This window comes from Tursiops truncatus, chromosome 4 (genome assembly GCF_011762595.2).
Source record: "Tursiops truncatus isolate mTurTru1 chromosome 4, mTurTru1.mat.Y, whole genome shotgun sequence".
In the NCBI taxonomy this organism is placed as follows: Eukaryota; Metazoa; Chordata; class Mammalia; order Artiodactyla; family Delphinidae; genus Tursiops; species Tursiops truncatus.
The window spans coordinates 14,458,576-14,483,853 of NC_047037.1; the positions used below are offsets into that span (position 1 = coordinate 14,458,576).

General features: G+C 40.9%; 1 protein-coding gene across 6 annotated transcripts in view; it reads right to left on the reverse strand.

Annotated features, from left to right (window-relative positions):
* Nucleotides 1–25,278, reverse strand: part of ARHGEF26 (Rho guanine nucleotide exchange factor 26) — a 182,613-nt gene that overhangs the window by 90,743 nt on the left and 66,592 nt on the right. For all 6 annotated transcript variants that reach the window (XM_019934378.3, XM_073803695.1, XM_073803694.1 and 3 more), the window contains 2 exons: nucleotides 6,510–6,662; nucleotides 3,246–3,375 (listed from right to left, as the gene is read on the reverse strand). In XM_019934378.3, coding sequence (XP_019789937.2) covers nucleotides 3,246–3,375; nucleotides 6,510–6,662 — 283 coding nt within the window. The remainder of the gene's footprint in view (nucleotides 1–3,245; nucleotides 3,376–6,509; nucleotides 6,663–25,278) is intronic.

Sequence of the window (25,278 nt, forward strand, 5' to 3'; positions counted from 1 at the left end):
AAGGTTGTTATAAAAGTTAAATGATAATGCATGTAAAGTTTTTTATGAACACCTGGCATACAGTAGGCTCTCAATGAATGACAAAATTAATGATCACCATCATTATTATTAGAGCTTATTATATTTGCAGATGATATAATGTGAATAAAACGATCAAAAAAACGGCTGCTGGATTTCCCCTTGATATGTTTACACTGCTATTTTTGCGATGGTAAAATCCAGTTCAAAGAAGGTCAACTGAAGGTATACTGAATTATGTAAAACTTTTGAAACTATACCCATTCAAAGCCAACAGAACCATTTCAACTGTTAAAAATGTTCACCTCGATTAACAAGCTTAACTAAATCTCCAAATGAAGTAACATTGAAGAGACCATGTTTTAGGTACATTTAAATTCTGCCCAGATGGCCAGGTTCTCACACATGGGAAACAGATTAGGGCAACAGGCATCCAGCAGAGGTGGAAGATACTAGGAACTAGCAAACCACTGGTACCTTAAATGCAGACGAACACCAAGTCTATACATCCAAAAGTCAGGGGTCAGGATTGTTACATGTGATATGTGAGAAGCGTAGAGTGTACCATCGATGGATTTATATTAATGGTTCTCAAAACTTCTTGACTATGACCCACTGCAAGAAATACTTTTACATTGCAACCAGTAGACATGCACACAAAAATGAAACAAGTTTTTTATGAAATAATATTTAACCACATTATGAACGATGTATATAGCATATACCACATGTTCTATTCTATATTCATTTTTTTAAAACACTGCTCGTGATTCAAAAATCAATTTCATGACCCACTAATGGGTACAAAAGCAGTTTGAAAAATACTAGTCTTTGTCTCTGGGAGCAGGCATCCTGAGTCCATAGTTTCTTTCCACACTTCAATTATTTTAGGTAAAATTTTGCACACTGAATTTTCTAGGGAGAATGACTACAGCTTCACTCACAATCTCAAAACGGTCTCTGATCCCAAAAAGTTTAGAGCCTACTGGGCAATCATGGCATAAACCTCCAACATGGTATCTACAACATGTATATTAGATTTTGTGAGTCCTAATCTATCTAAGCAATTTCCTCAGAATCACAAAGGGAGAGAATATTTAAAAAGGCTGAGATCACAGAATATACAGAATCTAAGGAAACTAGGCTAAAACGTACTTTCAGAAGAAGAAAAAGAAACAATCCTGAAAATTCATAACATTACTAGAAATGTTACATTTAGAAAACAACCATGTCTTGTTAAAAAATAGTAAAGTTTGAAAATTAATATTTTCCTATATGTGTCAAAGTTTCATTATTTCTATAAAAGTCTTATTAGGCACAGGAAATAAACCTTTTTAGAGCCAAAATTTAGTTTTGATAACCTGATTTCATTTTATTCTTAGACATGATAAATACTGATTTTTAAAAAATCAGAGCTAGATTCACAAAACTGCAAGTTTCCCAATATTTACAAGGAGAGAAGTTCATAAATCACAGGGAACGGACAAGGAAGGGTGTAAAGGGAGTAGACTGAGGTGGCTTTGGAGAGCAGCAGGTGCTGTGAATTCTGAAATGACAGCTGAGCCTTGCCCTCAACGTGCAGCAGAGCCAGCAAAGCGACCGTGATCGCACGCTTTCACTCGTTTCTAAACTTCAGTGCTTCTTCAGAATAGCTCTTAGAATTTATAATGGAATTGAGAAAATGGAATTTATTTTGTAATCTTACTCGACTGTAATTTTTTGCTTTATTTTTACCCTGTATTTTGACTTGTAAAACCAAGTATGTCAAAACTGACATTATATTAATATTACCCATTATAAAGTAGAACTATGCCAAAATATTTTAATTTGATCAAAAAGATACTCTTTGAGCTACCATATGATCCAGCAATCCCACTCCTGGGCATATATCCAGAAAAGACAAAAACTCTTAATTCAAAAAGATACATGCATCCCAATACTCATAGCAGCACTATTTACAATAGCCAAGACATGGAAGCAACCCAAATGCCCATCAGCAGACGACTGGTTTAAGAAGATGTGATACATAAAATGGAATATTACTCAGCCATAAAAAAGGATGAAATAATGCCATTTGCAGCAACAGGAATGGACCTAGAGATTATCATACTCAGTGAAGTAAGTCTGACAGAGAAAGATAAATATTGCATGATATCACATATGTGGAATCTAAAAAATAATACAAATGAATCTATATACAAAACAAAGGACTCACAGACACAGAAAACAAACTTATAGTTACCAAAGGGGAAAGGAAGGCAGGAGAGGGATAAATTAGGAGTTGGGGTCAACAGATACATACTACTATATATTAAATAGATAAGCAACAAGGAGTTACTGTAAAACACAGTATATATCTTACAATAACCTATAATGGAAAATAATCTGAAAAAATATATATGTATAAAACTGAATCACTTTGCTGTACACCTGAAACTAACACAACATTGTAAATCAACTATACTTCAATTAAAAAAAAAAAAGAGAGAGACTCTTTGCCCCTCTAGCTGGATGGGAGTCATGTCGGGCCACCCCGTTCTCTCACGGATGCCCCTGCAGTTGCAGCCCAGCCAGTATGTAGCCTCCTGAGCTACCGTCTGGCTGTCCTCCCAGCTGTGTTTCCCACCAGGCAGTCTCAACTCTTCTCCCAGCCACATCTTACCACTATTCAAAATCACATACTTGTTTTCTTCATGAATGTTTCCTAAGATAAGACGGATGCCTGGACTTTCCTCACTCATCCTGAGCAATGCAAAATAGGGCAGGTTTATGCCCTGTGATTCTGTACAGGACCTCCTTCCTGTGCGAAATGGAAGCACCTCAGCATCTTGGAATGTGACAGGGAAGGGATCTTAGTGGTCAACCAGAGGAAACTGAGGCCCAAAGAGATTAAGTGACTTGCCCAAGGTCACAGGCCTAGGGGATCAGCCGGAAAAGGAATCCGGGACTCCTGACTACAAGAAGTCAATATTCTTCCCATTTCAAAAAATGTTAAGAAAATGAGGGATAATCTAACTTCTTCAGAGTGACCCCACAAACCTAAATTGAAGATAATTTCCAAAGATATTAGACACATGTGGGACTTTCCAACTGAACAGCACCTTCTCACTTAATTGGGGGATTTTATAGAAGGGATATAATTTAAGTGGGGTAAGAATAATTGTCTTAATTGGACTTGCAGCAGCACAGCTATCCACAGAGGAAAGAGACACCAGATCACATCTTACATCCATCAGCAGGGGAAGGCGGGTCACCCTCTGCATGGGGAGAATGAGAAAAGAGATCATGGGTAAGTTCCTACAGTCTTCGTGGGACTCGATTCGGGACAAAACTTCCTTAAACGATGGGTTGGTGGCTCTGAGGAAAAACAAAGAAAGACAAAACTTCAAAATACTTCCTCTTCAAGTTAAGAAGTAAAAATGTATAATAAAATATTGTGATACATTCATATATTATCAATGATTTTTAAATATAGAAACAACAAACACATAATTACATAGAGAGACATGCATGGCTTATCTGCCTTTTACTGTCAAGACTGAATATAAGATATAAATTTAAGGGAACAATATGAACAATAAGATGAAAATGTATGGGCTAGAAATTTTTAAAAGTAGAAAGTAAACTAATGAAGAAGCAATGGTATCATAATGGTGAATGTACACATTATAAATTAGTATACACACTAGAACTCATATCTGATAATCTATAAACATTCCATTTAAAAGATAACACATGTTTTAAGCCACTTCTCTAGCCCGAGATAATAATCTAAGAGAGAAATGTCAGACTGGATTTACTTACTAGGAGGCTTTTGGACTTTTTCAAAGCTTCTAAGACAGAAAACCTTCTGATCATGCCAGCCAGAATATTCCTCCTCTCCCACTGACGTTAGAACAGTGTTAATACTGCCAGAACATTTTTACAGAATTTAGCAAGATACATCGACAAAAAGGACCTCACGTGGAACCACCCTATAACTTTCAGGGAAGGCCAAGAGGGGATTCCAGGAAGAATGGAGCCTCCGAAAGGGCCCCAGCTTGCCAAATAAAAGATCTAGTATTCAGTAAAGACAGAAGTCAAACCGAGGTCTTCTGACTTTCAGTGGGTCCCTGACACTGTATCGCTCACTCTGTCACCTCACTTCACCCCAAAGGGAGCTCTGAGGAGTTCCAGGGTGACTTCTGAGGAGGGCGGGTGGGGTGGGGGGAGGCCAAGAAGCGGGGTAGTGGCAATTGGAACCTTTTTGAAAAAAATACACTTTGAAACTTGGATGGCTGGGTTCAAGGCTGCTAGAAATAAATTAGGAAATACCCAGAAGAACAAAGTAAAAGAAAGAACACAGAAAGGTTTTAATCTCATTTTCTTAAATTGAGGAGTTTTAGGTTTCCTGCTAGCTTGGAAAAGATTTTTAGGAAGTTTAAAAAAAAAAAACAAATTCTAAACCAGTTGCATATTTAAATTACTTAGGCCCCAGGCCCCCCTCCACCCCCCCACCCCCCCACCTCCAAAGATTCTGATGAAACAGTCTAGGATGCACCCTGGGCATTGTTTGTTGGTTCCCAGATTCCAAACGGCAACTGAAGTTGAAAGTCACAGCCTTAAATGTAAATTTACATCAACTGCAACAAAGTTTCTGAAAACACAGCTACTAATTTCCATGTGAAAGCTCCAATGATGGTATCACTGAGCAAATTTAAATAAAACCTTTATTTCTCAAGAATTGCATAAAGTACAGCAGTACCTATTCGCATTTTTTGAAATCCTGCAATACAAAGTGAAATTTAGCTCTAATTCCAGACTTTGTTTTCACACATGTAACTTGGATTTTCCAACAGTTACAGAGTAACCTTTACATCAGCAGTTCCCATGGGGGATGGAGGGGAATTTAGGGAAAGTGAGGGTTGTGATTCTCCATCCCCCACCCCTGCAAGGGATGTCAGGCAATGTCTGGAGATGTTTTTGTTTATCACCACTGGGGTGTGGTGGTGCTATCAGCATCTTGTGGGCAGGGGCCAGGGAGGCTGCTAAACATGCTACAATGTATAGGGCAGTTTCCACAACAATGACTAATCTAGGACAAAATGTCAGTAGTGCCTACAAACCCTGCTTTGTACTAATAGCCTCCTTTGACGTTGGCAGCTGTGGGTTTTCTACCCTGCCTGGACGAGATTTTAATGAGAATGTGGAGGGGGAAGGGGCATAATCAGCCTTCCTCACCAACTTGGGGGCTGTTTCTCTAAGCAGCCATGACCACAGGGTCTCACACATTGCATAGAAACTGACCTGGGTTCCATGCTGCCGTCATAAATGCCACAACGCACAGGAGGGGAGGAGAATGATGACAGCCAGTCAGCCCTCAAACTGAGTTTACAGCAATGTACAATTGCACTGTCAAATAGATAGCCCCTTGTGATAAGCCCCCGACCCCGGCAAGAAAGCAATATAGACATTACTGAACCATTGCTGACTCTTTTAAGGATAGAGATAGCATATATATCACAAAATGCTCAGTAACCTAAACAGACAAAGGGAAAAAGTATGGGGGGAAATTTAAAGTTTAATTCTTTTTTGTTTCATAGTTAAAGCCTTTAAGAACTTTTTTAAAAAACTGCCTTCCTTCAGACCTTCCCCTGCTCTCCTTAACCCCTAACTACGCCAAGGGGGAAAATCAGCAATTTCTATAAACAACTGAATAGAGTTGTCATTTGAATGGAGGAAGATTAGGATACTTGAGAAAGCTCTGGCTCCTAGGCCCTAGTTCAACCTACTCAAAAACTCTATCTTGGCCTCAGGCTACTTAATGGTCAAATAACAGCTTAGAGAACAATCTTCTCACCATTTAGAATGATAATCACTGATCACCAACTCCGTGTCTCGCAGCAATTAAAAAAAAAAAGAAAGAAAGAAGGAAAATAGCAACAAGCTACAATTTCATAATTGCTTTAGAGACAAAATTCTCTACAAACTGGATTTTTTTTAATCAAATGCCCTCACCCTAAAAGCAATCCTCTTAATCATTTCTCTCTGGGGCTTCCCTGGTGGTGCAGTGGTTGGGAGTCTGCCTGCTAGTGCAGGGGACACAGGTTCGAGCCCTGGTCTGGAAGGATCCCACATGCCGCGAGCAACTGGGCCCGTGCACCACAACTACTGAGCCTGCGTGCCTGGAGCCTGTGCTCCGCAACAAGAGAGGCCGCGATAGTGAGAGGCCCGCGCACCGCAATGAAGAGTGGCCCCCGCTCGCCGCAACTAGAGAAAGCCCTCGCACAGAAACGAAGACCCAACACAGAAAAAATGGATAAATAAATTAATTAAAAACTCCTAGCCCCAACATCAAAAAATAAAAATTTATAAAAAGAAAAAAAATTTCTCTCTGGAAAATAGACCATCAGGAGGCATTTCTAAATATAATTTAAGAGATCCATTAATTTCGATCTATGTGACCTAATTAAAATGAGATAATTAAAACTGTAACACTCAATATTGCTTACAACAATTTTTGTAGTGTCCGCTGTTGGTAGACTTCATTTGTGCAGTATTTCACATATGGGTCAAATGTGGATGCTGTGTGTTTTTCCACAATGTCACTTATGTCATCTATGAAAATATTATTCTGATGTCTTGCTTCCAACTCTGTAAAGAATCTGGAAAAAAAACAAAGAAAATCATTTACACTTTCTTCTGTGTGCTTTCATAGACAACAGATCATCCTCATGTAATACTATTATACGTACAGGATTTGAAAATATCAACAGTACACGGTACCAGAAAATACAAGAAAAAAACTATAAAAGAGTCTAAATTTAAATGTATCATATAAAGACCTTATTACTTCGTATGGTTGGCTTAAAACATTAATAATCCAGGGCATTTCTGTGCTTTCAGGTATATTTTAGAATGTACAGATTTCACTATTTTTCAAGAATTCCACAGATACTAGGAGGGGGACAGGGTTCATGCTTACATATTTTACTGTATTGAAAAGCATATGAGCAAAACACCTAAGTTAGTGCCTAAAAAATAGGTGTGAAACAAACCTAGTTCTGTGTCCTTTCTCTCAAAATAAAAATAATCATATCATTTAAATCTAATATATGACATTTAAATGACTTCATATATGACTGAAGATTGCGATTTAGAGTTGCCAGTGTGTGTGCTGTGTGTACTTGCACACACATGTATTGTGTCTAGTCCAGTTAAAATTAAATTTCAGATAAACAATGAATAATTTTTTAATACAACCATGTGCAAATACTGCATAGGACATCTTGGATGTCTTGTATTTTTTTCTGGCAACCTTAGATTGCATCCAATTTTAACAGAACATCAACTCAGATATTTGAAACAGAGTATTCTTGCTGAAAATGTGGTCCAGTGACCAGCAACATTGGTATCATCTAACAGCTCATCAAAAATGACAGCTCACCAGAAATGCAGAATCTCGCCACCTACCTCCCCCAATCTGAACCTGCATTTTATCAAGATCGCCCGATGATGCGAATGCACACTAAAAACTGGGATCTTCCCTAGAGCACACTTCCTGAGCAAGTTCAGAGCGGCAGGAAAAGCTGGATAGAAATAACTATCACACAGGACTAGAGCATTTTCTTTAAAAGTGTGATGAAGGTGAAACCAACAATAATGTCTAATGTTGACTTCTGGAATAGTAGTACAAGGGAAGCTTAGTTTTCCATAAGCCCTTTAGCATTTAGCGCATCATTGCTCCTTACCAGTTTTCTGGGTGGACTCCATAATATAAAATTCAAGGCACACGGTGAATGAGACACCAGAGATTTATGTGAGATGATTAATAGTAAACACAGGCTAACATTTTCTCCCATTTATATCTCACTTCTTTTCAAAGAAAATCCTGGCACTCAAGTAAAAAAATTGAGGTCTTATTTTTATAAATGTACATGTACATTAAACTCATTTTAATGTAAATTGTATTAGCTTGTCATCATTATCTATTCTATTTTTAAAAGTCTCCATAGGAGCTTAAAAGACAAAGAAATGCATTTTAACTCCCTAGAAGAATAAATCTATTTATATTCTGGGTAAACATCTACATTTTAATTGCCTTTAAAAGGGACTTAGGGAAAATAATCAATATGGTTCCCAACTACATGGCCTCATCATCCAAACCCCTTGTTTAAAACAGCAGGAGGGGCTTCCCTGGTGGCGCAGTGGTTGAGAGTCCGCCTGCCGATGCAGGGGAGGCGGGTTCGTGCCCCGGTCCGGGAAGATCCCACATGCTGCGGAGCGGCTGGGCCCGTGAGCCATGGCCGCTGAGCCTGCGCGTCCGGAGCCTGTGCTCCGCAACGGGAGAGGCCACAACAGTGAGAGGCCCACGTACCGCAAAAAAAAAAAAAACAGCAAGAGGAGCAACTGAAAGCACACTTTGCTGGACTATTTGGCTTTCCTCCCAATGGGATCAGGGTTCATACACACAGTTCCTAGACAGCAGGTCAGAAAAACACATCTACGTTTCAAAACTCAGTGACTTCATGTCACTTTGTCACTCTGAGTTTATTAAGATTCAAATAAAATGTCAAACCCTCTCCAAAAAGTTTCAGAATTTCAAAAACATCCAACTTCAAACCCTATACAAACAAAAACCATGTTTCTTAAAGAATATTTTCTATCTAGACTGGTCCTTGACTTCAAGAAATTTGTGATATATTAAGAAGGTAAGAATGATAAACATAAATGATATAGGAAGAAAAAATGCTTGTATATAACTAACTACATGTTGGAACATATATGCATAAGGGTGCTGGTGGCAGTAACTTTTTAAAAATTATATGAACTATATATTTTTCATTCTGGTAAAATATACATTTTAACCATTTTCAATGGCTTTAATTACATTCACAATACTGTGCAACCATCATCACTATTTCCAAAATACTTTCCTCACCCCAATCAGAAATGCTGTACCCATTAAGCAATAATCCCCCATTTCCCCCTCTCCCCAGCCCCTGATAACCTCTAATCTACTTTCTATCTCTATGAATCTGCCTATTTTAGATATTTCTGGAATCATAACAATATTTGTACTTTTTGTCTGGCTTATTTCACTTAGCATAATGTTTCCTAGGTTCATTCATGTTAAGGGATACAGAACTTTTTCCTCTTTACGACTGAATAATATTCCATTGTGGGTACATACCATAATTTGTTTATCTGTTCATCTGTTGATGAACACTTGGGTTGTCTCCACCTTTTGGATATTGTGAATAATGCTCCTGTTAACATTCCCATACAAGTATCTGTTTGAGTCACTGTTTTCAAATCTTTGGGATATATATCCACAGGTGGATTTTCAAGCTCTCTGACTCTGCCACTAATAGTATATATCAAGAAATGATAGTATAAAACCAAGAACCAATACAGAATAAGCTGAGTTACATGGCAAGGAAAGATTATTTCCTTACGTGAAGGTGGAGTAAGAAACGATCCTTTACCTCCTGACATTCAGAGTTGAGTGGCCCATGGGAGGCATGGAACCAATTAATTGCGATATAGGACTTATTAACAGAAACATACAGTGAAAAGCTCAGGGCAGGGCGTGAGGTGAGGAAAGGTGTGAGGAGTCATCAGGGATGAGGATGGCAATATGGGGAGAAGGGGGGCAGAGCACTGCAGGCAGGGACACAACGTGGGCGCAGGTTTGAATCTCGTTGGGAAAACTGTGAGGTTCAGCGAGGCGAGGTGTCGACCACAGGAGGAACAGGGGCAGAGAACGAGGGCTGCAAAGCAAGCGGGTCAGAGCTAGACTATAAAGGTTTCACTGTCTACTGAGGAACTTGGGCTTAATCTATGCTATGGATAAGGAGAACCTGCTGGATGGACATGCTGAAGCCATCCAATCAGACAGAGACAATTGAGACAGAAGTGGCGAGAGACAGACCATAAGCAGCCCAGTGAGATGCTAACCTGGGCAAGTGAAAATAAAGCCTTGGCAGTGGGAAATCAAAAAGGGAGGACACATTAGGGTAATAATTTGGTGGGAAAGTTAATAGAATAGAGAAACTCATTAGATGGAAAAGTCAAGGAAGACATTGTGGTTTCTAGTCAAAGTTTCTAGCTGGGCATCAAGGTGGGTCATGAAACTATTCAGGTAGACAGGGACTTAGGAGGAAGGGGGAGAAGCGAGAAGAAAAGAGTTTAACTTTCCCTGAAAATATGCATGTGTGAGAATTCAGAGCCACAGGAATTCTAGGTATTATGTAATCAGGACAAGTTCGTTTTTAGCTGGTTTTCATATAAATGCAAAATATTTGTGATTTCTTTTAGCTCCAAGTGTCGTTTAAGAAAATGTTCAAAGAAAATTGAAAAAATAAGAAACCATTCATAAGGTCATTATCATGTAAATCTAGGAAATAAATATCTTAGTGGCAAAGATCTCTTCCAATTTCTTGTCTTCAGCTAACTGTTACAGTCTGAGGAATGCAACTACATGACCAAAAACAACAGTAACTTGGCTTTTCCCAATGAAAAGGAAAATTCATTTATCACTCTAGAAGGTTTGCCCAAGTACAAGATTAAAAACAAAATACTAATGAAATATCTATGCTATTTATTTTAACATAATATAAACGAAGCCACCCATCTTTTATTTAGACACTGGCACAATTAAAACATAATTCAAAGCTTTCTATGTTAAATTATATCGGTTATTTTTGGCAAATTTGCATATTTTACTAAGTGAGCTGAGCTACAAACAGGCCAAGAAAGTATTACTAAAGAATGAGGTATTATTTCAATAACCAAGAAAGCCGGAGAGCCAAATGAAGCAAAGAGAAAAGCATTCTGGTTCCCTAGATGAAACTTGAATGAGTCTGTGAAGCAATTTGGCTTACTTGAAGGATAACTTTTTAACGGAAATCTACTTCAGCCCAGTGAATTTTTCTTTCTGGCACAAAACCTTCATTATTTCCTCTTTGTAGCATTACCAAAATGATCATGTTTTACAACCAATCATGTTACACAACCTTTCTTTTTCTTTTCCCACCAAAATTCTAATGTCATCATCGCTAACGTCTAGATTTTGAGAAACCTCTGATGAACCGGGAAAGGCTTCCTGGAAGCACTGCCTCTTAACCAGAAACCCAGGTTAGCCCTATTTGACTGTTGACTCACCATCACCAGCATCCGGTGGCTCTGAATTCTCACAGATGCATATTTTCAGCTGTCTATTTGACACGTCCAAAGGAAAATTAAACTGCTTGCTTCTTGCTTCTTCTCCCTCCACCTAATCACATCCATACTTCACATGAGCACTGCAAATGACTGCAGCCTGCCCGGGTGAGCTCCTTGGCTATGCAGAGAAAGGTCAGACCACCAAGAAACACAAGGGCAGCCTCCCAGGAGGTGGGGACTTCAAGATGAGAACTACAGGGCCATGTTTGAGGAGCCTGCTCAAGGCCTGTAACCTCTCCTCTAATACTTCCTAGAGCTGCAGGGACCGGATACTCCTTAGGCTTTTTGTGGTTGCTTTATCAAGTGATGGTCTTAAATGTGGCACTCCATTTTCAGGGAAAAAACAAAGTCAACAGTGATGTAGCCTCTTCTGATACACTCAGCACACATACTTTTGTGAGCATCACTTTCTCCCTTCCGTAGGAGGCCGAAAAGACCTACAAATTGAGGCTAAATGTCCCCATACCATTACTAACAGTCTTCTTAAAATTCATCAGGTCATGTCATTGGCATGTCAGGGACGAGCATTCCTGAGAGCACTTGAAGACGGTACAGTAAATCCGCCCAGCTACAAAAGAGATTAAAACTTATTTAATGCAGACAACAAATCTGGTTTCATCAGTCAGCCAACAAAATTTCTTCCCATGTGCCTAGCACAGGATGACATGCTTCAGCGGATGTCAAGGAGCAAACAATTGATAATCATGACCGCCAGTCACTGCGCCAAGCCCAGGGCTTCTCATGCGCTGCCTCATCTAATTTAATCCTCAAGCCAACTTTATGAGACGGCCAATAAACCCATAAGAAAACCAAGGCTAAGAGTACTTAAGTCAAAACTTGAAACAGCTGGGCCTCAGTTTGAACCCAGAGCCAGAGGCTTTCTGAGTCCAGAGCCTGTGTTTGAACTACTACACCTACTGTAGCCTCTGCTTGCAGGTGCCCACTGCTCTGTTACTACTGGCCAGCCCTCAACCTAGACATCCAGAAAAAAGGCTAACAGCTGGAACTGAAGAAGAAATATATTACTTTCCAAAAAGACCAACTGTTTAACTATCTCAGCAAATAATTTACACACATCAACACAGTAAAGACTCTCACAGTAGATTTATCCTACGGCAAGATATGCAAGACAGCAGAAGAGCTGACAGCCTCCCTAGGTGCAGCCTCCAGGAGGGTGGGGGCCAGCAATGTGTTCTGATCCCCAGCCACACAGCATGAACAAACACTGTTTCATGGGTGCCAGGTGAAACCCTCTGGGAGTCACCATCTTAGCCCTCCCTGTTCCCTGCTGCCTCCCCTTTGCCCCACTCATCCTTCAAGTCTCAGATTAAAGTTCGCCTCTTCCAGGAAGCCTTCCCTGACCCTTGTGGGCTGGGTTAGGCACCCTTATTTTATGTCCTAATAAACCTCTGTGCTTTTCCTTCGGTGTACCTACTATGATCATAATTAATTATATTATGATTTCGTTTACCTTTGTCTCTCTTAGCAAGGGCTAGAGGACAGAGGTCATGTCTGTTTCGTTCAACACTCTATGCTCGGGACCTGACCGTAGCACCTGGAATACAAAAGACAGCCAAATATTTGATGCGTGAATACATCGAATTCGTGTTCTAAACAAATTAAAGAAAATTATGAAGATGGAACCCGTTCAAGGAATTTTGTTCTGTTGCTATTTTACCAAGAACGTAACCTCTGCAAAGAAGTCAGGCTCTACCTTGCTCTACTCACTGGTAAATCAAATCAGTATATATTTACTGACCACAAATGGAATTCCCAGAGCTATTCGAGGCACAGTGAAGGTCACCAGTGAAGACAACGAACTCCCAGCACAAGCTTTTACAATCCTGTCCAGTAGGGTCACTGAAATGAGACCCATTTCAGCCCACGCTTCTTCAATGCCAGCTGCACTTACTGAAAACCCTACCAGACCGGCCCCTCCCTCACCTGATGTAGGGAGGATTCCAGGCCACTAAGAAGCTCAGCACTGAGCGCTCTAGCTGGAGAAGCACAGAAAGCAGGGCTCTGGTTATAATCAGCGCTGTCCTGTGCCTTTCTCGGAATGGCATCCTTTCAAGGTACTTTTCCTTCATTAATATCCATCTGCCTAAAGCAAACTCAGATCATTCCCCGATACCTTCCTCACTTGAATGAGCTGTCAGTCTACGTGGCTGCAGTATCCCACCAGAGAGGGTCATATTCACTTATGCTGGAGACATGTAACATACCAGGCAGGTTTCACATGTCTAAATGGCTATTATATAATAAAATATCTTCACTAAACAAAGAAATATTCCAGATAAGTGGCAGCAAACTATGTGCTGCTGGAAATACTTTCCTAACAGAGCAACAACAGAACATTCTGTTCTCTACCAAAACGAAATTCTATTCTGCTGTGGATAAGTGAGATTTGGGGCTTATTTGTTTGGGTTTGTTGGATTTTTGTTTGTTTTTTGGGGGTTGGCTTTGCTTTGTTTTGTTTGTTTTAGTGGTCACGTTGACACTAAAGCATCAATTTCTTTTAATACATTAGGTCAGGAAGAGCAAACGCATGGCAAGAGTAACTCCACTAAGCCACGGCAGGCATCACTGACGATGGTGCTTTGCCCACACGCAGAAGCTGTACTCCAGGCAGCCATCATCAATCAATCAAAATCAGTGATGAACAAGATGAAGTTCATCTATGAATCCTTCACCAGACTCACACTGATAGGAAATCTGTTAACTCAACAGAAATACAGGGCTGTTGCTTCTCAATGAGAATCCCTACATCCTGATCTGGTAAAGTCTCACAGGGTTTCCTCCCCAGCAGACTGTACATCTTCTCCCATTCCATTTTAGTGTTCTCTGAAATTTTCTCTCTGGGTTGATAATAAAGGGATAAGGGTTGAATTAAAAATGGGAATGTGAGAAGAAATGTTCTCAACAAAAATGTTCTGGTAGCCCTCATTCCCATCCTGAGAGCTACTGTTTGATCCTTAAAATCTCTAGGATGGTTTTTGTTAAAAGATTCTCATCATCCTGTCAAAACCTTTAAAATCGGGCTTCCCTGGTGGCACAGTGGTTGAGAATCTGCCTGCTAATGCAGGGGACACGGGTTCGAGCCCTGGTCCGGGAGGATCCCACATGCCGCGGAGCAACTGGGCCCGTGAGCACACAACCCTCGCACAGAAACAAAGACCCAACACAGCCAAAAATAAATAAAATAAAAAAATAAATAAGAAGACCCCAAGATCACTATTAAAAAACAAAAAACCTTTAAAATCAACCTGGACATATGACGGAAAGGACTGGGGTGAAGAGATAAACGAAGGGTTTTCTTACCCTTAATACCACACAACACAGAGCCTGCTAGGTTTAAATACAGCTCCCCACAGACACTTTCAGTTCAGGGCACCCAGCAAATCCCAAAGAAGAAAGGTGGAGCTGGGGGCCGGGGAAGGGAGGGGCATGGAGAGAATACAGAACCAAGGGTCCTGGAGACTCCCTGGCATCGGTTAAGGCTCCCATTTGCTTAGTCCTTCCTCTCAGGGATCATACCCGTGCTAGAGAGAACAGAAACAGAAGCACACAAATATAGAAAACCAGTATGTTTAAAGTTTTTGAAATTTTAATATCATTAGACCAAGTTTTTGCTTAAAAATGAGAATTTAAAGTACTTATCATATGAATCTACTTCACAGAAGCTGGAGGCAGAGGGTCTTGTTCCCATGGTAACCTTCTGCACACCCGATTCTTTTGTTTCAGCACTACTCATGCACTCCTCCACATTTCAATTTCTCCCAGAAATGAAGATAACACTCTAATGAATGAATGACAGGAAGCCTGTGCCAGCACTCCTATCAAAACGTCCTGAGAAGAGAAGAAAGCTTGTGTATGCATGGGCCTGGGATGCTCTGAGTTATTACGGACAGTTCTGCAGTTTTTAATTATGTTTTTTAAAAATTTGAGCACAACTATACATTTCCACCTAAAAGAAAATCATACCCCCACTCCCGATTTTATATATGACTGTGAAGACTGGGACCGAGTATGCCTGGTTCATCACTGGATTTCCAGGACCTAAAAAGAATGAGGACTCTATAAACGTGCTGACTGAATCAATATCAGGTACCTATCATTCCTCCTTGCCCCACTGTTAAAGTACTGTCTTCCAAGGAGAGGAACAGTGATAATATAAAACATGGACCTTCCAGGCATGAGTTAATAACTTCAGGCATGAGTTAAATGATCAGGGTCCTCACAAGGTGGGCGAGCTAGGGTGAGGCCGTGCCAAATGGCCCATACTGCTTGGCAAGTACGGCAGGTGGGTGTTTATGCTCCTGACACAGCATCCAAGACAGAGGGCTGTAACCTCAAGAATACTTTTGCTAACCCACTGCCTAGCCAAAATTCTTTGAAAACTCCAGACCTAGAAAAGATTTATGGCTTTCTGAGGAACTGTTTCCTTTTATTAGATGACAGTTACATAACCAATGCTGTGACCCTTTCCTCTTTGCTGCCTGGAAGGGTGTTGCTGTGTTTAACCCTCACTCGTAGTAGCTCTAGCAGGAGAGCTGGCTGGCAATGCTGACTCCCGTCATCCTTGCCTTGTCTCCTGTCTCCCACTCAAACAGTGCACTGCACACATGTCACTTACTGCAAGTAGACGAGCCTTTGGTGGATGCAGTTGGAGGATACATTATCGATTACAAACAAACACACCCAGAAAACGTGGATTCTTGGTTACTGCTTGGAAACAGCACTGAGAAAGAATTTATAGAACGTTGGAACAAAGTCAAATAAAACAATGACATCTTCTCATGCTGAAGCCCCCTTTCCTATTATGAACTGGTCATTCTGGAATCAAATCAGCACAGGCAAGAACATGTTTGCCTTCAGGCACTATTTCCAGATCCTTTTTGGGTGGCACCCTTGGTATTTCAAGTCAGAATTCAATCCACAAGGAAGAGTAACATTTAAAATAAGCCCCAAATCTTTGCATCTTGGTTTTTCTTTATTAAATATGCCCCCAAAAGTTTTCTTCCTAAAAGGAGGAAATGCTTCCTACTGCTCCCATCAGCTTCATCAAGAAGAAAAAGGAATCAGGACACAGAATTTTGAAAAGCTCTAGAGGTTGGTTTCCTAAGCCATAACCTCCTAAGACAAAGGATGCTTGTCTGCACGGCGGGGGTGGGGGGTGGGGGTGGGGGGGGGGAGAATTCCATGTCTTCGCTGACATGTTTCAAACCTGCTCCAGTTTATCAGCAGCTGGCTCCAGTCTGCCCCTCTTCACACAACCCTCTCCTTCACCTTTCATCAAGGATTTTTAAAATACTTTCTTTTTAGATGGTTATTAGCACAGGTTGGCAAAGTAGCCAAAGAATAGGATCTATGGGGTAAACAAGTTCTTATCCTGGTCTTAAGTGGATTTGGGATAACAATAAATTTGTTTCTTCATTTATGAAAACGAAAGGAACCCAGCAGAGAAGACTGGGTCAGCCATCAGTCCTGCCGCACGCAGCAATCAGCTCAAGAAAGACCACTGGCAACACGGGGAAGCCGGAAACATGCCGGGAAGGGGGAACAGATCCTACAGGCCAATGGTAAGGGGGCATGAAGGCATGAAAAGGGAGAACATGCAATTATTAAACCTCCAAATCACCTCGTCAATATCAAAGACCAGGCTTTCCACTTTCTTTCTCTCAACCTTTATGCTTTCCTCCAACATTAGCTATATGTGACCTCTTATCTCACGAGTAAAGTCCATTAGACAATAATACCTGTAAGTAAATACACTTCCAGCTAAAGTCCATTTTGCACTGTACCTACTACAGCAAGGCTATCGTGCACCATTACATCACACTGCTGGAAGATGTATACAGGATATTGGTTAAGAGTGCAGGTTCTGGAGCCAGATGGCTTGGGTTCAAATCCCGACCCCCTCTTCTGCTAGCCATGTACCCTTAGGCTACTTAACGTTTCCATGCCCTATTTCCTCATTTATAAAGTGGGAACAATAATGGTATGACTTCATGTGGTTCTCATGATGACTAAATGAATTTAAAAATGTTAAGTAGTTAGAACATGGTCTGGCACCTGGTACATGCTCATCAACATTAATTATTACTTAAGGTACAAAAGAATGCCTTTCCCTCCTGTGTGAATTTATACAATCCACATGTCTTTTAAATAAAGCCAGTTGGATTCCTTTTTTCTTCTTTTTTAAATTTAATTTTATTTATTTATTTTTTTATACAGCAGGTTCTTAAGGTCAGTTGGCTTTCTTGCTTTTGCAGTCCACTCTGTTCAAGGACAGCAAGTCTAGCTCCTATATCTCCATCAGTTAAGTCTGGGTGGACAGGTGTAATACCATCCCTCCATACACCGAATCGTTCAAAGTCACAGGTATGCACTTCCTCATCAACTTCTTAAGAACTGTAATAGGCACTTACCAATGACAAAATTAGAGGAGGATTAGCTCAGTCCTTTATAGGGTCTATGTGTTGGTACCTCCTTGGTGAGTGGGAAAGCAACAGACCAAAGCAAACTGACAATATGCTGTCGAGAAGTGGTGGAACATATATAACCACTGTTCTTAGCCTTGGCCTCCTAGTCATTGTGAGGAAGAAGTCCTGTCAATTAAGAGGCTTTAAGCCAGGCAAGGCCCAGACACACTTGGCAAAAACACAAAGGGCACCATGTTTATTTTTAGAGTCTCCTTTGGTAGGCTAAGTAACGGCCTCCAAAAATGTCCACGTCCTGTGAATATGCTACCTTCCGTGGTCAAAGGGACCCTGCAGATGTGATGAAGGATCTTGAGATTGGGAAGGCATCCTGGATTATCCAGGGGGGTTCAATGTAATCACAAGGGTCAGAGGCAGGAAGGTCAGAATCAGAGAGAAGATTTAAGGATGGGAAGCAGAAATCAGAGAGGAAAGAAGGCATGATGCAGTTGGCCTTGGAGATGCAAGAAATGGTCAAAAGCCAAGGGATGCAGGTGACGTCTGGAAGCTAGAAAAGGCTCAGTAACAAATCTTCCCCTAGAGCCTCCAGGAGGAACCAGCCCCAACGACACCTTGACGTTAGCCCAGTGAAACTGACTTCAGACTGCTGACCTTCAGAATTACAAGAGAAAAAAATCTGTATTGTTTTAAATCACTTAGTCTGGAGTAGTTTGTGACAGCAACAATAGGCAACTAATACATCCCCTTAATCTGTTTTAAGCCTCTCCCTCTTCTAACCTCCTGTTCCCTCTCCAGTATCCAACATCCACTGTCTGCATTAAGGCGTCCTGATTCTTATGGGCCCAACTTTAGAGCTTCATCAAGTCTAGAAAGCTGGAGGTTCCAGACCCAGCTCTCTCCCCTACTCATTCATTCAGTGACTACTTATGTAACACCTACTATGTACCAGGCTCTATTCTAGGCACACAGAACACACAGCCCGAGGCAATTACAACAAAAATCCCTGCCTTCGTAGCACTTATAATCTAGTTCCTAGGGAGGTGAACCCCTCCTTGTTCAGCTCCCTTGGGGCCCTGCTGGAAGTTGGCACAAATAGCTATTAACACCACTGATGAAAAACAGAACAAAACACTTTCTCTTTTAAGTCCTCCAAAAGACACTCTAAAAAGGCAAGAGATTTTCACATTAGGTTACCAGCAGGAAGGAGAAGAGGGGGGTGGGGGCAGGAGTGGTACATACAAAGGAAGATGGGGGGGGAGGGAGACGCAAGAGGGAAGGGATATGGGGACATACGTATACATATAGCTGATGCGCTTTGTTACACAGCAGAAACTAACACACCATTGTAAAGCAATTATACTCCAATAAAGATGTTAAAAAAAAAAGAAAGAAAGAAAGATAGGAACTAGCAGGTTATGCCCAGGGAATGTGGTGATGGACTTGTTCATGGTAGACTTTCAAAGGGGTCCACGACACAAAGAAGTTTAAGAACCACTGGCTTTGAATCAGAATAGTTTAAATAAAGCTGAATTTCTAATTATTTGAGAATTTAATTATATCTTATTAAATTAAAAAAAAAGTCTTCTAACCATAAGTTTGTTTTCTATGCCTGTGAGTCTGTTTGTGATTTGTAAATAAGTTGATTTGTGTTATTTTTTTAGATTGTTTAGAAAACAAACTTACATTTACCAAAGGGGAAAGGAGAGGGGGAGAGATAAAGTAGGAGTATGGGATTAACAGATACATACCACTATATAGAAAACAAACAAGGATTTACTGTACAGCACAGGAAACTATGTTCAATATCTTGCCATAACCTATAACAGAAAAGAATCTAAAGGTGTACATCTGGAAAAAAAAGAAGTCCAATTATAGGGTTCAATGTCCATCTCATCTATTTTACATCCTACCACAGTCATTTCTCCTTCCTTTCATTATCATGAAGGTCACTTCCTTACAAAGAGGTCTGATTCACTCCAACCCTGTGCAATATGACTTTTGCCCATTTCATCCCATAAACATTACTTCCTCAAAAATCTCAAAGTCTGAAATCCATTATTAGTTACAGCTTACTTTTTTTTAAATTAATTAATTAATTTATTTCTGGCTGTGTTGGGTCTTCGCTGCTGTGCTCGGGCTTCTCATTGCGGTGGCTGCTCTTGTTGCGGAGCACGGGCTCTAGGTGTGCAGGCTTCAGTAGCTGTGGCTTGCGGGCTCTAGAGCGCAGGCTCAGTAGTTGTGGCGCACGGGATTAGCTGCTCCGTGGCATGTGGGATCTTCCCGGACCAGGGCTCGAACCCATGTCTCCTGCATTGGCAGGCAGATTCTCAACCACTGCGCCACCAGGAAAGCCCACAACTTGCTTTTTAACTTAAATAGATAACTGTAAATGTTTTAGAAGAAAACAATTTTTACTGGAAACTATGATAAATAATTCAAAAATTTGCGTTTCAGTTTAATACACATTTTAATGATAATATTAATATATTAAAATTGTGTATACTTTAAATATAATGACATTTTACCTTATAATTGTTTAGATTAGCACTACCAGATAGAAATATGAATCACATATGTGAGCCATATAAGTAATTTAAAATTTTCTAGTAGTAACATTAAAAAAGTTAAAAACAAAAACAGAAACCAGGTGAAGTTAATTCTAATAATTTATTTACCAATACAGTAAAAACATTATCTTTTCAAAATATGATCAATATAAAAATTATTAATGAGATATTTTACATTTTTTTCATATTAAGTCTTGGAGTCAGTGTATATTTTACACTTATAGCCCATCTCAATTTGGACAAACCACATTTCAAGTGCTCAATAACCACATAAGGCTAGTGGCTGCCACACAGGACAGCGCATCTTCAGATCACTGAAATCAAAAGAAAAATCAAATACGTGAAAATCTTTGTTACAACTTAATTTATGTTTTTGTTGAAATGAAGGCAAGGAAATAAAATGTCGTGAAATGAAAACTGAGAAATTACTGGAGGATGAATTATAAATGTAGCCAGGACCTAGATTGGGAGGAACTCGGACTGCCATGTTCAGGTAGTTTCAATTCCTTCCTTAAGTAATAGAGAACCACAGAAGTTTCTTCCATTTTAGGAAAGTAACCTAGAGGTAGCAGGGTGAAGAACAGGATGTAGGGCTGAATCAGGCTGAACTGAGTGCAAAGAAGAAGGCAAAGGAGGCCAACCACAAGTCTACATACGTGATCCACTTAAGAGAAGAGGAGGCTGGCAGTTCCTCAAAATGTTAAACACAGAGTTATCATATGACCCAGCAATCCCACTCCTAGGTGTATACCCAAGAGAAATGAAAAAGTATGTTCACACAAAAACCTGTATACAGGGCTTCCCTGGTGGCGCAGTGGTTGAGAGTCCGCCTGCCGATGCAGGGGACACAGGTTCGTGCCCCGGTCCAGGAAGATCCCACATGCCGCAGAGTGGCTGGGCCCGCGAGCCATGGCCGCTGAGCCTGTGCGTCCAGAGCCTGTGCTCCGCAACGACAGAGGCCACAGCAGTGAGAGGCCCGCGTATAGCAAAAAAAAAAAAAAAGACAAAAACCTGTATACAAATGTTCGTAGCAGCATAAAATATAACAGCAGAAAGGAGAAATAGCCCAATGTCCATCAACTAATGAATGGATACCTAACATGTGGTATATCCATACAATGCAACATTACTCAGCAATAAAAAGAAAGACTTGCGCGTGTTACAACATGGATGAACCTTAAAAATTTTATGCTGGGTGAAAAAAGCTAGTCATAAAAGATCGCATATTAGGGCTTCTCTGGTGGCTCAGTGGTTGAGAGTCCGCCTGCCGATGCAGGGGACACGGGTTCGTGCCCCGGTCCGGGAAGATCCCACATGCCGCAGAGTGGCTGGGCCCGTGAGCCATGGCCGCTGAGCCTGTGCGTCCGGAGCCTGTGCTCCGCAACCAGAGGCCACAGCAGTGAGAAGCCCGCGTATAGCAAAAAAAAAAAAGATCGCATATTATATGACTCCATTAATATGCCATATCCAGAACAGCTAAAGCCATAGAAACAGAAAGTGGACTGGTGGTTGCCTAGAGCTGGAGAAGTTTGTGGGGAAATGGGGAGTGAGCACTAATGGGTGCAGCGTCTCTTTCTGAGGTGATGAAAACGTAAAGTTGATTGTGGTGATGTCTGTTCAATCTATGAATATACTAAAACCCACCAAATTATACAACTTAAATGGGTTATTTGTATGGCATGTGAATCATTCTCTCAATAAAGCTCTTTTAATAAAAAGCACAGCAGCTGGAAAATGGACAGAAGGGGAACAAGTTGATATCCATGCATTCTGTTCATGTATAGAGCTCTCCTCTCTTTTCCTACTTTCCCAGAGAGCAGATTCTGTGTGTGTTTCATCTCTTTTCAAGTGATTCTTACAAAAAGTCCCAAGGTTTAAATAAACGAGAGCTGTTCTGGTTCAGGCCAGGTCAGGAGGCCCAGAGTCCAGTTGTTTGGACCAACACCCATCTTGGCTGACCCTAAAGTGCCTTCAGAGAATTCCAGGGCCCCAGGAATGCAATGTGAAACCACTCAGTGGATCCAAAGGGCTGAGAGATGTGGGAATGTGAAGCATCTTTGTAGGGTTAGTGGGGCAGCGGTGGGGAGGAATCCAGCCAGAATCTCCCAGTCACACCAGGGAACGGCAGACAGCGTGTCCACACCAAAGCAGCCCTGCCCCACTGCTCACGCCTTCAATCCAAGTGACAACTGTCAGCCTTCTGCCTCCTCACCATAGACTCCCTCGTAAGGGTGAGTAATGGGTTCATTCATAGAAAGCTAAGAGAGGTTTTTTTTTACATCCTCCCATAAGGCTTTCAAAGAGCATCAATGACGCAACTGAGTCCAGAAGAGTCAAAATGACCCAAAACTCTTACCTTGCATTTGACCACAATCAAGATGCTGGCAGGCTTTAACTTTCTTTAATAATGGTGAACTTAGGATTGCAAAATACATTATCTATTCCCTTAAAGAAATTTCTACAGCATGTGTACTTCTTAAATCTACATTGCCTGGGGCCAGTCAGTAACCTATAAACCAGGAGCACTCACACTTCACCAATGTTTGTGTTCTGTTTTACACCCGTACCCCTTCCTTCTCTTATTTCTCTACCAAAACCCTGGTCCCCAAACACACATCTTTTGCAATGGTATTTTCCTCTCCATCATATTCTCCATCTCTTTTTTTTTTTCCTTGTTTCAATCCGCTTTTAAAGAACTTACCAAAACCGCTTCTAAAAACTCTGGTTCCCTCACCCACTTCCTCGGAACCATCAATGAGACCCAGCTGTCCAAACCAAATCTCTTAACTGCTGGCTTCTAACCACATAATTGCCTCTAAGAAAAGCCCACGATGCACTCCTCCTCTTGGTTCCGTCCTAACCAGCTCTCTGAGCCACTTTAGAAAGCCAGTCTACTGCCTGCACCCACCTACATCCTGCAGAAGGACAATGTCATTGCAGAACCTTCTTTTATTGCTTGTTAAGAATGCTGACACTAGATCACCACAACTGTCATTCACCAGCATACACAGTGGCTGGATTGTAGAGAGGTGACCACTTACAGTTTGCCAGGAGTTTGTCATTCTCTAGTTTTCCCTCTTGTTCTTCTTAATTGATATCTTCACAGTCGTGGAAACGACTATCAAAAGCTAATCTAGGGCTTCCCTGGTGGCGCAGTGGTTGAGAGTCCGCCTGCCGATGCAGGGGACACGGGTTCGTGCCCCGGTCCGGGAGGATCCCACATGCCGCGGAGCGGCTGGGCCCGTGAGCCATGGCCACTGAGCCTGCGCGTCCGGAGCCTGCGCTCCGCAACGGGAGAGGCCACAACAGTGAGAGGCCCGTGTACCGCAAAAAAAAAAAAAAAAAAAAAAAGCTAATCTAGACTTTCACCAAGATACATATATATACACTTGCTTTTGGTCACTTCACCAAAGAGTAGCTCCCAACCGTCCTCACTTACTTTCTGCCACAGAAGCAGGGCAGGCTACCAGCTAGCTGCAGGAACTTGAGAAAGACGAAAGAAACTGCCTACTTGTGGTTTACTCAAGGGAGAGCTGAACTGTGATCGCTTCACAAGGTGATGGTCTCTAGTTTAAAAGGAATGTGAGCGGCTTCACCTGTAGGAGGGAAGGGACATGCTACTGGAGAGCTGGACTGCAGGATCCAAGTCCTGCTGAGGCAGTGACTGCTCAAGTTGTCAGCAGCTTCTCTAGTTTTCTCTAGAAATTGAAAATGCCCGAGCACCTGTGTTAACAAGGCCAGCATAAATTTCACCTACAGAATTGTTATCTGTTATTACACCTGACAGCTTAACTAGACATTGGATAGTGCTTTACAGTTTCCAAGTGGTTTTATACACCTTTCTATTAAACAGTAGTACCTTTTCCAAGGGCTGTCCTTAGCTTTTAGCTATGTAAAATAAATCCCCATTGGCTCCTTTCTGAAACAAAACATACAGCATAAGTACTTTCTTTTGGGGGGGCAAACTGAAAACTCATAATTCAGCGACAGCAAATTACTCCATGAGAAGGCGTTTCTGAAACAAAAGATCATTTGTGGGTTTTATTATTATTATGAATCAGTGATACACTAAATAAATCGGAGGCAGTCAGCTTTATAAAAAAGTATGCAGAATTTATCTCTAGGAATTTTAAAAGAATTCAAGACCTTTGAAAAATACAATTTTATTAAGGTTTGCTTTTCTTTTATAAATCTTCAGGTGTCCGTATATTAATTCCTTATACTTTTTTGTTTTTTTAAGGTTGGCTTGAAGATAAACAAGAGAAAAAGAAGAGGGAAGGATTTCATTTCCTTGGAAAGTTGATGAACATAAGGCATTCTAGGTAAAAAGGGTCACCACCATGACTGCTCTCTTTCTCCAATAGCCTAAATGGCCTATGATAAGCAGCTTTCACATTCTCAGCTCTAAGCGCAGGCCGCAGGCCAAGTCAGACTTGAACAGTTTGATTGAAGTGCAGCTGCAGGTGTGGGGACAGAGGTCAAAAATCTAACCATGACCTTTCACAGAGGCCATTAAAACAAGATGAAAGGGATGCCGTCACTGTTTCTTAGACTTTCAAAACCTGGACTTCACCCTCTACTCTATGACACAGGGTGGTAAATTCAATTTTTTAAAAAATAAACGCTTGAAGCATTACAAGTAGGAGACCCTTCACTGGTAAAATGCCGATCTGCATGCCGAGAGCACTTCCACTACATCCAGGACCTCCAGAGACTCAGCATAACAATAGTCTCCATCATCATCTTTCTTTGCTGTGCTTATACAAGGTATGTTTCTCTTATCGAGCTATTTCCTAATTTTAAGCATTTCTCAGTTTTCAGTAGTTGCCTTACCTCCTTGCCAGACTAATACCTAGAAGCCAACTCAAGTTTCTTAATTTTTTTAACCAGGAAAAAAAAAAGTGTGTATATGTATATAAGTTTCCCTGTTCTTTTTTTTAAAAAGGGGGCACTGTTTTTACTCCCATGTTAATACTGTAAAAAAGGCAAATTGACCCGATCCTTTAGTTGCTCTAACGTCAAAAATTTGACAAAGGAGTATTATT